Below are 12,027 nucleotides of genomic sequence, written 5' to 3'. Positions count from 1 at the left end.
CTTATGCGATATGAATCTAAACAGGTGATCGCAGAAAACGAGGATTATAAAGATTAATGATAAAAAAATAAAAAATAAAAAATAAATCTTTAAAAAGGCTCGTTCAAAACACATATGTTACGTTTATATAAATGTAACCTGTGTAGCCTATTCATGTTGGTTTCAAAAAATTTTATGTATTTAACGATGATTATTTAATATGGATTGAATGTTTAAAATAGTATTGCTTTCTTATCATTAAACAGTATTGCTTTTGTGTTTTAAGAGTGAATAAAAAGTGTATTCCAATCGACTCGTGGTAACATTTTAACCTTTACCCTTTTTATCCTTTTAAATTTAATTGAATGAGACTTTTCCCCTTTTTTTTACAATCTCGGGATTAAACCACCACATAGGCGTCCCACGAAAAATAGAAAGAAAAGATCTAAATGTATTTAATTTCAGAATTTGACTCGAATTAAAAAAAAATTAAATAAAATTGATTTACAATGTATTTTCTGTTTGATCCGGAGAAAGAATTCGTAGGCTATCAACCCATCAACTAATGTGATCACTTAGCAGAGGGTGTATCAAATTATTATTATTATTACAGTTTATTAGAAACAGTTTTCCTTTGCTTCCTATTGGCAAGTGACAAAAAATGATAAATTGACAAGACATAAATAAACTACGAGTCTGTTATCTTATCTCCCGTCAGCCTTCGGGATATTAGGCTAGTTTATGACATCCGATAATCCGATAATCAGTAGGTAGGCCTGCGCCACACTAACAAACGATTATATCATTGTCTATCCTCTTGCACTGCTGTAGATGCGCGAATGATGAGTCATCATGTAGGAATTCATTTCAAGCTTGAGAGTCGAGCATGTTGCGTCACTCCGCTGCTCTTATAACTGCACCTCTCTCACTCGAAAGTTAATTCATTCTCCGATCTGAACTGGCGAGGAACGACTACTGTACGCCATTGGAATGAATAGCTTGGTATTATTTATTCTTTTGCACCTGGGGTTCATGGTTTGCCAAGGAGGTAAGTCATTTCTTCATTTAGCCTATACATTTTCGCATTCACATCTATTATGATTATTTAGTATTATCAAAATTATGTAAATTAAGTTGTCTAAAATAATCAATATTTTTGGTGATGCAGCCAACCCCTGTTGCTCTCAGCCATGTCAGAATCGAGGTGTCTGTACGGCATTGGGCTCAGACTCGTATGAATGTGACTGTACACGCACTGGATATTACGGTCAAAACTGCACAACACGTAAGTGTAAACTGCATAGACTTCTGTAAAAGAATTCGCTTCATGTTTTCTGTCAATACCTGACTAACCTTTTACTTTGGTGTCGTTTTTACAGCTGAGTTTCTCACATGGTTGAAAATTTCTCTGAAGCCTTCTCCCAACACGGTGCATTATATTCTCACACACTTCAAAAGCTTGTGGAATATTGTCAACAACATGTCGTTTTTGAGAAACGGCATAATGAGATACGTGCTAACATGTAAGTTGTTATAGGTGTTGCTTTTATTTCTTGAAGTATCTCATACACTTTTAAATAATTTTATTGAAAAATGTAACTTTAAAAGTTTCTTTACGGCAATAATGTAAATTATAAATGCAACTCAAAATTAAAACTGACTTTTGAAAATTTCTTTTCCTCCTAAACCAGCTCGTGCCCATCTGATTGAGAGCCCCCCTGTATTCAATGCTGACTATGGTTACAAAAGCTGGGAAGCCTACTCAAATCTCTCCTACTACACTCGCACACTGCCTCCTGTCCCGCACGATTGCCCAACACCAATGGGAGTCGCAGGTGAGCCTCTTTGTCCTCAGACCTGTTTTTTCACATTTCTTACTATTCACATTTCTGGCATCACAGCTAGACAGGAAGTTTGTGGACGCAACCTGCCTGCCTGCTTGCCTTGGGTGTGTGGACGAGAAAAGCTTAAATAAATATAATATTCTTACAGTATTATTGCTGAGAGATTCATCTCCATTAAGTAAAGTCACTGAGGCTAAAATAACTTAGTTGCACAGAATGCTTGAACTCCTGGTTTATTGTAACAGTTTAGCACTCATAACTGGAGATGTAAATATACGATGGATGTCTTTTTCTCAATAATTCTTCTTTTGTTTTACCAGGAAAGAAAGAGCTGCCAGACGTGAAGCTTCTGGCTGAGAAGCTGCTTGTCAGGAGGAAGTTCATCCCAGACCCTCAACGCACCAGTCTTATGTTCGCTTTCTTTGCCCAACATTTTACACATCAGTTCTTCAAAACAGACATGAAGAAAGGTCCAGCCTTCACAAGAGCCCTGAATCATGGGGTGTGTATCTCATAGATAGGACATTTTTAAGTGACACTAACTTATTAACAGTCCTTCACATTCACTGCAGCATCTGACTGACTTTGCCTGATGTTTTTAGGTTGACTTGGGACACATATACGGAGAGGACCTTGAACGCCAACACAAGCTGAGACTTTTCAAGGACGGCAAGCTGAGATATCAGGTAAGGAATGTCTCCACCCCAAAATTAACTAAAATAACCTCCAGTTCACTGAACTCTGAGTTACCTCATCCTCCCTTCCCATTAGGCAACTTTGCTATTTTTACTGTCTTGTTATTTACTCATTTCTCATGTTCCTCTTTCATATTGCAAGCATACATGTCTGAAAATTCATGTTCATTGCCTTAACCAGGTTCTGCATGGTGAGGTTTATCCTCCGACAGTCAGTGAGGTTCAAGCAGACATGCACTACCCTCCTCATGTACCCGAGTCCCATCGCTTTGCCGTTGGTCACGAAGCCTTTGGACTGGTTCCCGGACTCATGATGTATGCCACCATCTGGCTGCGTGAGCACAACCGAGTGTGTGATATACTAAAGCAGGAGCATCCTGACTGGGATGACGAGAGGCTGTTTCAGACCGCACGGCTCATCCTTATTGGTGAGTGTCCTATAGCAAAAGGACATTTAGATTGGACAAGCATATAATGTAAATTGGATATTTTGCAGAATGGGTTCAAGGATGTATTAATAGTTGTTCCTCAAAATGCAATTACAAGAACTCTCATGGTTCTAACCTTTGTATATTCTGACTCTATAGGTGAGACGATCAAAATTGTCATTGAAGATTATGTGCAACATCTCAGTGGATACCACTTTAAGCTCAAGTTTGATCCTGAACTTCTCTTCAACGAGCGTTTCCAGTACCAGAACAGGATCTCTTCTGAGTTCAACACTCTTTACCACTGGCACCCCCTTATGCCTGATGAATTTCACATCCAGGATGAAGTCTACGATTATAAGCAGTTTCTCTTCAATACATCTATACTGACAGACTATGGCGTCAACAGCTTGGTTGAGTCCTTCACCAATCAGATTGCTGGAAGGGTAAGCGTTCATGTATTCTAAGACAAGAAAAAGAAGTTTAGTTTGACTTGTTTTGCATTAGCCTGTTGTAGATACTGTTGCAAGGTACCGCCCTGGTGAGGGTTTGGTGAATTATAAATCTTGTCTTTTACTTCAGGTGGCTGGAGGGCGTAATGTTGCACCAGCTGTGTTAAAGGTGGTCATGAAGTCAATTGAAGACAGCAGGAAAATGCGCTACCAATCTATCAATGCCTACAGGAAACGCTTCAACATGAAGCCATACAAATCCTTCGAAGAAATGACAGGTGAGGGTTAATATATTTCCATTTATCAGGTCTGAACATGGATGCTTTCTACAATATCACATGTAAACTTTACCTAAGCCCACCTGTATTTTAAAAGCATAGCCCGCAGATACTGTAAAATCAGTGGTAATTCAGACAACAATTTGAGTTGACTGAGCTTGTTTTATGTTTTAGGAGAAAAGGAGATGGCTGCTGAACTTGAAGAGTTGTACGGGGATGTGGATGCTATGGAGCTTTATGCTGGGCTGCTGGTTGAGAAGCCCAGGCTCAACGCCATCTTTGGGGAGACCATGGTGGAAATGGGTGCCCCCTACTCCCTCAAAGGACTTATGGGAAATCCCATCTGTTCCCCCGAGTACTGGAAACCGAGCACCTTTGGTGGCAAAGTGGGCTTTGAGATTGTCAATACTGTCTCTCTGCAGAAATTGGTTTGCAATAATGTCAAAGGGTCCTGCCCTATGGCGTCCTTCTACGTGCCTAATGTAAAAGATTCAGTACCATCCACCATTAATGCAAGTACTTCCCACTCCGATCAAAACGTCAACCCAACAGTTTTACTGAAAGAACGGACATCTGAACTCTGATAGATGTGTTCTGTAAGAAAGTAATTTATTATTTATTTATTTATAGGTTATTTATTTTATTTATTGTACTGAGAAAATTATCTTTTATTTCATATTTTTGTATTTGTAATGGTTTTTGTACAAATCTGATGCTTTGTTTTTAACTATTTATTAAATATGTACATTGTATGTATTGTATAAAATGTTTACATTAGACCTCAGATTTTAGCACTGCTATAATGCTGAATAGTTTGTCATCATGATTTTACTTGAATCACGTTTCTAGTTGTTTACAATGTTAAAATGGTTTAACTTGTGTTGTTTGTTTACCGTCTGCCTTTTTTCTTCCTTTGTTTCCTTCAATCTCCGTAATGAAACATCTCAAGATCTCAGAATACTAAACAAAAGTTTTCTTTCTAACGAAATATCTCACACACTGTTTTGTCTTTGTGAACACTTATGTTTTATCTAAAAAAGTATTGATATTTGCTTATTTTTATACCTGAAATATGACTTTTTGAAATAAATCACAATACGTCTAATACTTTTACCTTGTTTTCTGTGTGTGCATTCTTAATGTCCCTTTTTAAAAAACGATTTTCTTTTAATTGATCAAGATACATTATCCGATTTTATTTGGTTTAAATTGTGAGCACATAAAACATAAAAAAGAAAATATCCACACAAATTCCGAGGCAACAAATATAATCTTCATGATGACAGGTGATATTATTGTTAGGGAGAATGTTTTATGGCTTGAAGTGATATCTTCACACACACAAATGTGTTAGAACCAGCATGTAGAAACGAAATTTGGAGAGGTTGCTGACTTGTTCAAACAGTGAAAAATGCAAATATCTTGAGTGTATTACAACATAGTCCAAATTCAAAGTGAACTCAAATGATTTTCAAGTCATTATTAAAAATTACAGCTCATTCAGGCAGGTCAGATGCAATTATTTACAATTAATTGATACTTCAATCATTTCTCAATTGATTTAAGTTGAGCAAATAATGATTTCAGCACTGGCTGTTGTCAGACTTCTTGTGCATACAAAAATCTCACTGGATTATTACAATTAATGGCACAAAGACTGTTTTTTGTAAATCAATTGGAACAAACCTCACTATAGCAAAAGATAAACAGAGTAGGCCACTTAATATTCTTATTTTCTAAAACATGTCCACAAAACAAGATAATACAACCAGTTAATGAAAATTCACTTAATTTAACAACCAGCAAATGTTAAAGGATCAAAAAATAATAGTAAAGTTAAAAAAAAAAAATTCGAAATGCATGAAACCTGTAGACTAATATGATCATTTCCGCAGATTTTCTGCAACATTATGGGGACATGGTTTGGTTTAATTTGTGATATTTATGATCTATTTAGTAAGTGCCCCCCTCCAGCCCTTTTAACATTGTTTCTACAGCTGTAGATGTCAGGTCTCATAAAACCAAACCACTGACCACATCAAAGTAAAGAGATGCATCGCAAAGATCCGGGCCATGAGTAAAGCTTTTGACGAGAAGTGTCCGATTAGGCCCTGTAATTGTGCAAGTTATTAGGACTTTGCATTTGTGCTTCTGGTCATCAATGACCCTGCAGGGGCTCTGATTTTCCAAAGCTTTACTGTATGAGCTCCAACTAGCTCACTTCTGTGGGTGGACTAAAAGACAGTCTCCCTTTCTCTGTGATAAATTGGCATGAAATTGGCACCGCGAGCCAGAAGGGGAGATTGCGGAGCGCATGTTTCCATTGCCTCAGCACACACTGTCTCCTCAGTGACTGATAGTGTACGCAGGCTTTTTTTTTTTTTTTTTTCAACCAGGGGACGTGCCGCCGGGAAAGCCGGCTGTGAGCCTCAAGAGGAGATACGTGCCATCCGACAAGTGATGAAATTAAGGGGCAGTTGGACTTGATCCCTGGTCACTTTCCAGTGTGAGAACTTGGCAGAGAGAAATAGATTCAAAGGAAAAAGCACTGTTGAACAGTCATTTTAACAAAGAATACAATCTTACACTGAACATTTATTTGTAGAAATTGTCAATAAATGTAAAATTGCAAAACAAAACTGAATGGCTTTATTTCTTTTGTGGAACAAAAGAAAGACGCTTTTATTCCTGCCATAAAAGCAATTCACCCTTTTCGCAGAATTTCGTACGTGGCTCACTAAAGTATCCTCTGGCGAGCGTTTTCAATTCATTACAGCATGAGCTGAGCTTCACGCACGCGTGGTGAGAGCATTGGGTTGACAGCAGACATGAGTTTTATATAATTGATAATTTAATATAATTGTTTTATATATAAATATAACATTTTTGTTAATATACATGCATGCGTGTATTTATAGATAGGCTACATAATAAATATATAGTATACACTCATATATTATGTAAACAAAATTTTGAATGCGATTAATCGCGATTAATGACGATTAATCGTCTGACAGCCCTAGGCTATTTGTGTGTGTGTGTGTGTGTGTGTGTGTGTGTGTGTGTGTGTGTGTGTTAAATAATGCAGTTTGGATGTTATAGCTGGGTTTAAGTGTATAAAACTGACAATATCTTTACTCAACCCATTCTCACTCCCAAGGCGTCAAAAACTGAAGCATGGTCAAACGCCTTTCGCGTCACTATGAAGACGCCAAAAGTGCCCCTAGGCGTCAGTATATTACAAAATAGGAACTCCATTGCTTTCAAATGCTTGCTTTATGCGTCAGGTCAAGATATTTATGGAGAATGACAACACGTTCTCCTCCGTTGTTTTCAGTTGTTTGTCTTAGTTTAATGGTTTGCATGCATTTGTAAAAAAAAAATATAAATAATTTTATATACATTTATACTTTTATTGGAGCACCTAACCCACCCACCTAAACCTACCCACTTCTGAACAACATAAAACACGTAACAGGCAAATATAAGTGCAGTCACCGGTATTTATTGCAAAAAATTGACCATAAACAAACAGTATAAAAGCATTACAAACAGGTCGTGTTTCATTCCAAGTCTTCTGAAGCCATACGAAGTCTTTATGAGAAGAAGAGAGCAAAACAAGGTTTTAATCGCTGAAAATGATCCCGCTCTGTTAACGCGCTCACATCTCATTCAAAAGCGTACTCCCGTCCAGCAGCTTGACGCAATTGGTCACGAGACACACAAGAGCCAATGGCCTGTCAGAACAGCATAACGCAATCGGTCACGAGACACACAAGAGCCAATAGTATTTCACAACCAAGGCTGACGTAAGGCTTCTTCTGGCGGCATTTTTTGAATTCACTCACAGACTACAGCATGCAGGATGAGCTTGACGGCGGACGGAGACGGCGATCGCGTCTATTCCTCTCACAAATCAAATGTTTTGCCTCGGAAGACTTGGAATATTAATATTTTTTGAATAAATTATGACGGTAGTTGTATCTGCCTGTTATATCTTGCGTTTTATTGACAAATGGTAGGTTTAGGGGCAGGGGTTGGGTTATGTGCTCATAAATGTGTAAATAATGTAATATAAATAAAACTGTTGTGGCTGTTTACATTGAAAAATCACACCCCAACATATATGCAATAATGGCAATGTTATTACCCAATATATAATTTAATTATGACGATAAAATTCCTAGTATGGCGTCGGGATATTGACGCTAAGGGTTTCCTATTTAAAGCAACGGAGGACCCTGCAAGTCGAAAAATGACGCTAAGGGGTACCTTGAGCGTCAAAAAGCGACGCCAAGTGGTCCTGACCAAGCTTCAATATGTGACGAGTTGGGTGTGAGAATGGGTTGCTTTACTTTGGGCTTTCGGAAACTATAATCAACTGTAATCACGTGTAGGCTATATGTGGCGATCACGAAAATACTCGCTCTGCTTTGCATGATCCGCGCCAGTTGACACGCACCGTTGATCAGACGCTTGTGGGTGAGCTTGGGAAATAAACAGAAGTCTGTCGCCTTATCAGAAGTCAGTACCATCAGCATAATTCTGAAACTGTAATTTCAACTTTAAAGGCTTACATACAGCTATAAATTATGACAGAATAGAATCTCTTGCTATTATAATTTTAGCATGCACACACTGTAGCAAAGGGGACTTTAAACGTAGATAAACATATTCGGGGAAAACTATAAATCTGTCACCACATGCCATTATGTGTTTCATGGCAGCATTTGACACATATGAGGTAATGCTTACAAAAAATGCTTTCAGTTCGGTCCTGGAGCAAGATGACAGAGTAATAACTCATCAATACTGAAACTACACTGTGCCACTCTGTTTGCGGCCCTCCATTTACTGTTGTGGGCTAAACATTCTCAGACCATAAAAGGAGAGAAAAATGCAGAACATCTTTTGTAGAATCTGTCACTGGCCTCATGTACCTCATCAGGTCAGAAGACGCTGCTTGTCTTTTGTGTGAAGAAAGACCCAGAGTAGGAACTTCCCTGTATGCCTGTGTTTATTGGAGAGAGTTCTTGTATCTACACATGGCTATCTCCCAAATTGTAAATGATGTAACTTTCTTTGAAGGAAGAAGGAAAAAGTTATTCAGGCAACCTGAGCCACACAAGCCCATCTGTGTCTTACAGATGAATTCAGTCTCATTTTACAGAAAGATGAATAATGTCTTAATAATAAATTTGATGTCCAGATGAAGATTGTTTTGGGATGAAAAATTCAATTAATTAAAATGGCAGTTGTGACTTTTTAATCTCACAGTTCTTTTTCCCCCCTTGCAATTCTGAATTTAGCATATATCCCGCAAATTCTGCCTTTTTTCTTGCAACTCTGAGTTTAAAACTCACAATTACTGTATGTAAACTTAGAATTACAAGAAAACAATCAGAATTGTGATTTTATAAGCTTCTGGAAACAAGCTTCCTTAGTTTTATGAGCAAGAGTATTTTGCTTAATTAATTTCCTATTTCCTTTAAACTTCTTAGTACAGCTAAAAAAAGAAATGAAGTTGTCTACAGCAGGAAGTTGGCATTCAATAAGTGTCCTACAGACTTCTTTCCATTAATCTTAGAAGCATACAGACATATAATTCTCTCTCTCTCTCTATATATATATTTATCTTTTTATTTATTTATTTTTTACATGAAAACAACAGAAACTGAAGGCAGAATTCTATATTTTTTATATGAAAAAAAACAACAACAGAAGTTCACACTGAACTTCCTCAGAATTTATTATCTCTTACAAACAAAATTCCAGACCTTGTTGTCTGTGTGGTCCTTTCAACAGAAGATAGTGAATATAAAAACACATTAAACCAGTCTTTGCCAAAAATGTGCTTGACCTAACAATGCAAAGTTTAAATTTACTCTGCTTTATTGACATTTCAGCCATTAATAAGTGGTATGCTCTACAAAGAACACATATTAAACAATAAATAAATTAAATACATTGAACAATGTTTATCCTCTACATGCTCCCCCTTATATCATATCATCAGCCGCCATGGAATTTCTTTTCATTGCTATGCTGATGACATTCAACTCTACATCAGGAACAACTCAACTCCGTCTTCTGTCATGCCATCTTCCATTTTGACTACCTGCCTGGAGGAGATAAAGGCATGAATGAAGCACAATTTCTTGCAGCAAAACAGCTCCAAGACTGAAGCCATCCTAATCGGCACTCCAAACCAGGTCCGAACATTTGTCATTAACAGCATTACTTTCTCTGGCCAGGATATTTTGCCTTCATCATCAGTTACCAACCTGGGTGTTAAAATGAACTCGCATCTGACCTTTGAGGATCACAAACATCTATGTAAGACCTCTTTTTTCCACCTGAGGAACATCGCCAAACTTCACACTATGCTCACTTTTGGAGATGCAGAAAAGCTGGTCCACGCCTTTGTCTCCTCCAGGCTGGACTATTGTAATGCACTCCTCATCGGGATCCCTGGCAAAGGCCTCCAGAAGCTGCAGTACATTCAGAACAGTGCTGCTACGATCCTGATGAGGGTGCGCAAATATGATCACATCACTCCCATCCTTAAATCATTCCATTGGCTCCCTGTCTCATACAGGATTGAGTATAAGGTTTCCCTCCTTACCCACCAGTGTGTCCATGGTGACGCCCCCCCACCTCACCTCAAGGAACTTCTTTTTCCACAATGCTCTACACGTTCCCTCCGCTCTGATTCAGCAAATCTTCTGAAACCCCCAAGGACCAAGCTCCATATGGGAGATCGGGCCTTCTGCTCAGCTGCTCCCAGTCTGTGGAATGCTCTCCCGGACCATCTGAGGACACCACAGTCACTGGATGCTTTTAAATGTGGCCTTAAAACCCACCTTTTTAGCAGAGCTTTTGCTTGATTGTGTTTTTTTATTGTAGCACTTTGGGATTTTGTTGAAATATAAAGTGCGTTACAAATAAAATGTATTATTCTTCTTATTATTATTATTAACAATGCAGTGACATTTTGCATAGCCAAATAAATGCATTTTAATTACATTTATAAATTTTTTTTTTTCCTGGTGCTTTCCTCTTTTAATTTTTTATTGAGACAAAATGGTCAAATTCAGTCCTTTAATCTGAAAATCTTGTCCTCTGCATGTGCATACATAAACTGCTGCCTGAAGAAATTAGGATTGACATCAATAAAAAAAAAAAAACATTGTTTCCTAACTGTGGCAAGTTTCAATTCGCAAGATTCCAGTGAATAATGAATTAAATTTCAGTCAGTTATTCATGCAAAGCTGTCGTATGACTTTTTAGAAGGCCTTGCTTATAGTAAATTAGTTGTACAGATTTCGATTGCAGTGCTATTTGAAGCTTGTTTCAGATTAACATTCTGAGTCAGAAACTGCAGGAATGAGGATATTGGAGTCAGAATGGTAAAACCCAGCCAAAAAAAAAAAAAAAAACCCATGAATGAGATTAGGGGTTCCTTAGTAAAAACAAAAACAAAAAAAAAACATGAATGAGATTAGGGGTTCCTTAGTAAAAAAACAAAAACAAAAACAAAAAAAAACATGAATGAGATTAGGGGTTCCTTAGTAAAAAACAAAAACAAAAACAAAAAAAAACATGAATGAGATTAGGGGTTCCTTAGTAAAAAAAAAAAAAAAATTCTTCCTCCATTACTAGTTGAACATTTTTTTCCATGCAAGTTGTAATTTCATATGCCATAAGTCATTTGGAGACATTCTGGTCATAAAGTCCATGTAGCTTTTTAAGTATGACATCCAGATGCATCAGCATCGCAACCCCCTCTCCCCAGTTTAACACTAAGTTCATCCACAACCATATAAGGCTACTGATGGACCTTTCTATTCAAAATTTCCTGCTAGAGCAACTGGTCGGTGTCTAATTCTAGACCAGGCAGTCTTTTTATAACATCAGTAGAGGAACCACTTTTGCCATTTGTATCAACATCCACTTTACGTCACATCACACATCACTACTTTCCAGCTCTTGTTGAACTACATCATGCCAGCAATATTAGAAAGGCCTATAGCACAATTAATGAATCTATTAAGACTCTCAGGTTTAACTTAAAGATGTTAATGTTTGTTATTTTACAACATCTACTCTACTGGTATTGTTAATGTAATTCTTCTCAGGCAGGTGCACCAGAAATCTATTAATGGCATGAAATAGAAATGTCACAATGGATTGGTTACAAGACGGCTACAGAATTTTCTTACTTGTCTGTTTGCATGTAAAAGGAAATTATGTTATTTGTTAGTACACTGTAAAAAAAAAATCCCGTAAAATTTACGGTAAAAAAGAGGGCAGCTGTGGTTGCCAGAATTTTACCGTAAAAAATACGGTAG

At 37.4% G+C, this 12,027-nt stretch overlaps 1 protein-coding gene across 1 annotated transcript; it reads left to right on the top strand.

Moving 5' to 3' along the window:
* Positions 1 to 787: 787 nt before the first annotated feature.
* On the top strand, positions 788 to 4,797 carry ptgs2b (prostaglandin-endoperoxide synthase 2b). The gene is made up of 10 exons (XM_058756167.1): positions 788 to 1,027; positions 1,148 to 1,264; positions 1,359 to 1,502; positions 1,671 to 1,814; positions 2,144 to 2,325; positions 2,426 to 2,509; positions 2,700 to 2,946; positions 3,106 to 3,392; positions 3,529 to 3,676; positions 3,851 to 4,797. The coding sequence occupies exons 1-10, from the start codon at positions 970 to 972 to the stop codon at positions 4,258 to 4,260; spliced, it is 1,821 nt and encodes a 606-aa protein (XP_058612150.1). The 5' UTR covers positions 788 to 969; the 3' UTR covers positions 4,261 to 4,797.
* The last annotated feature ends 7,230 nt before the right edge of the window (positions 4,798 to 12,027 follow it).

Source organism: Onychostoma macrolepis, chromosome 20 (assembly GCF_012432095.1).
Source record: "Onychostoma macrolepis isolate SWU-2019 chromosome 20, ASM1243209v1, whole genome shotgun sequence".
Taxonomy (NCBI): Eukaryota; Metazoa; Chordata; class Actinopteri; order Cypriniformes; family Cyprinidae; genus Onychostoma; species Onychostoma macrolepis.
This window is presented reverse-complemented; position numbering and strand designations above follow the sequence as displayed.

Bases quoted from the DNA above. Each gene is read 5' to 3' on its own strand.
- ptgs2b (XM_058756167.1), top strand. From the start codon at position 970: ATGAATAGCTTGGTATTATTTATTCTTTTGCACCTGGGGTTCATGGTT. The intron at 2,326-2,425 runs GTGTGTATCTCA...TGATGTTTTTAG, and splicing joins CAAGAGCCCTGAATCATGGG to GTTGACTTGGGACACATATA. The intron at 3,677-3,850 runs GTGAGGGTTAAT...TTTATGTTTTAG, and splicing joins ATCCTTCGAAGAAATGACAG to GAGAAAAGGAGATGGCTGCT.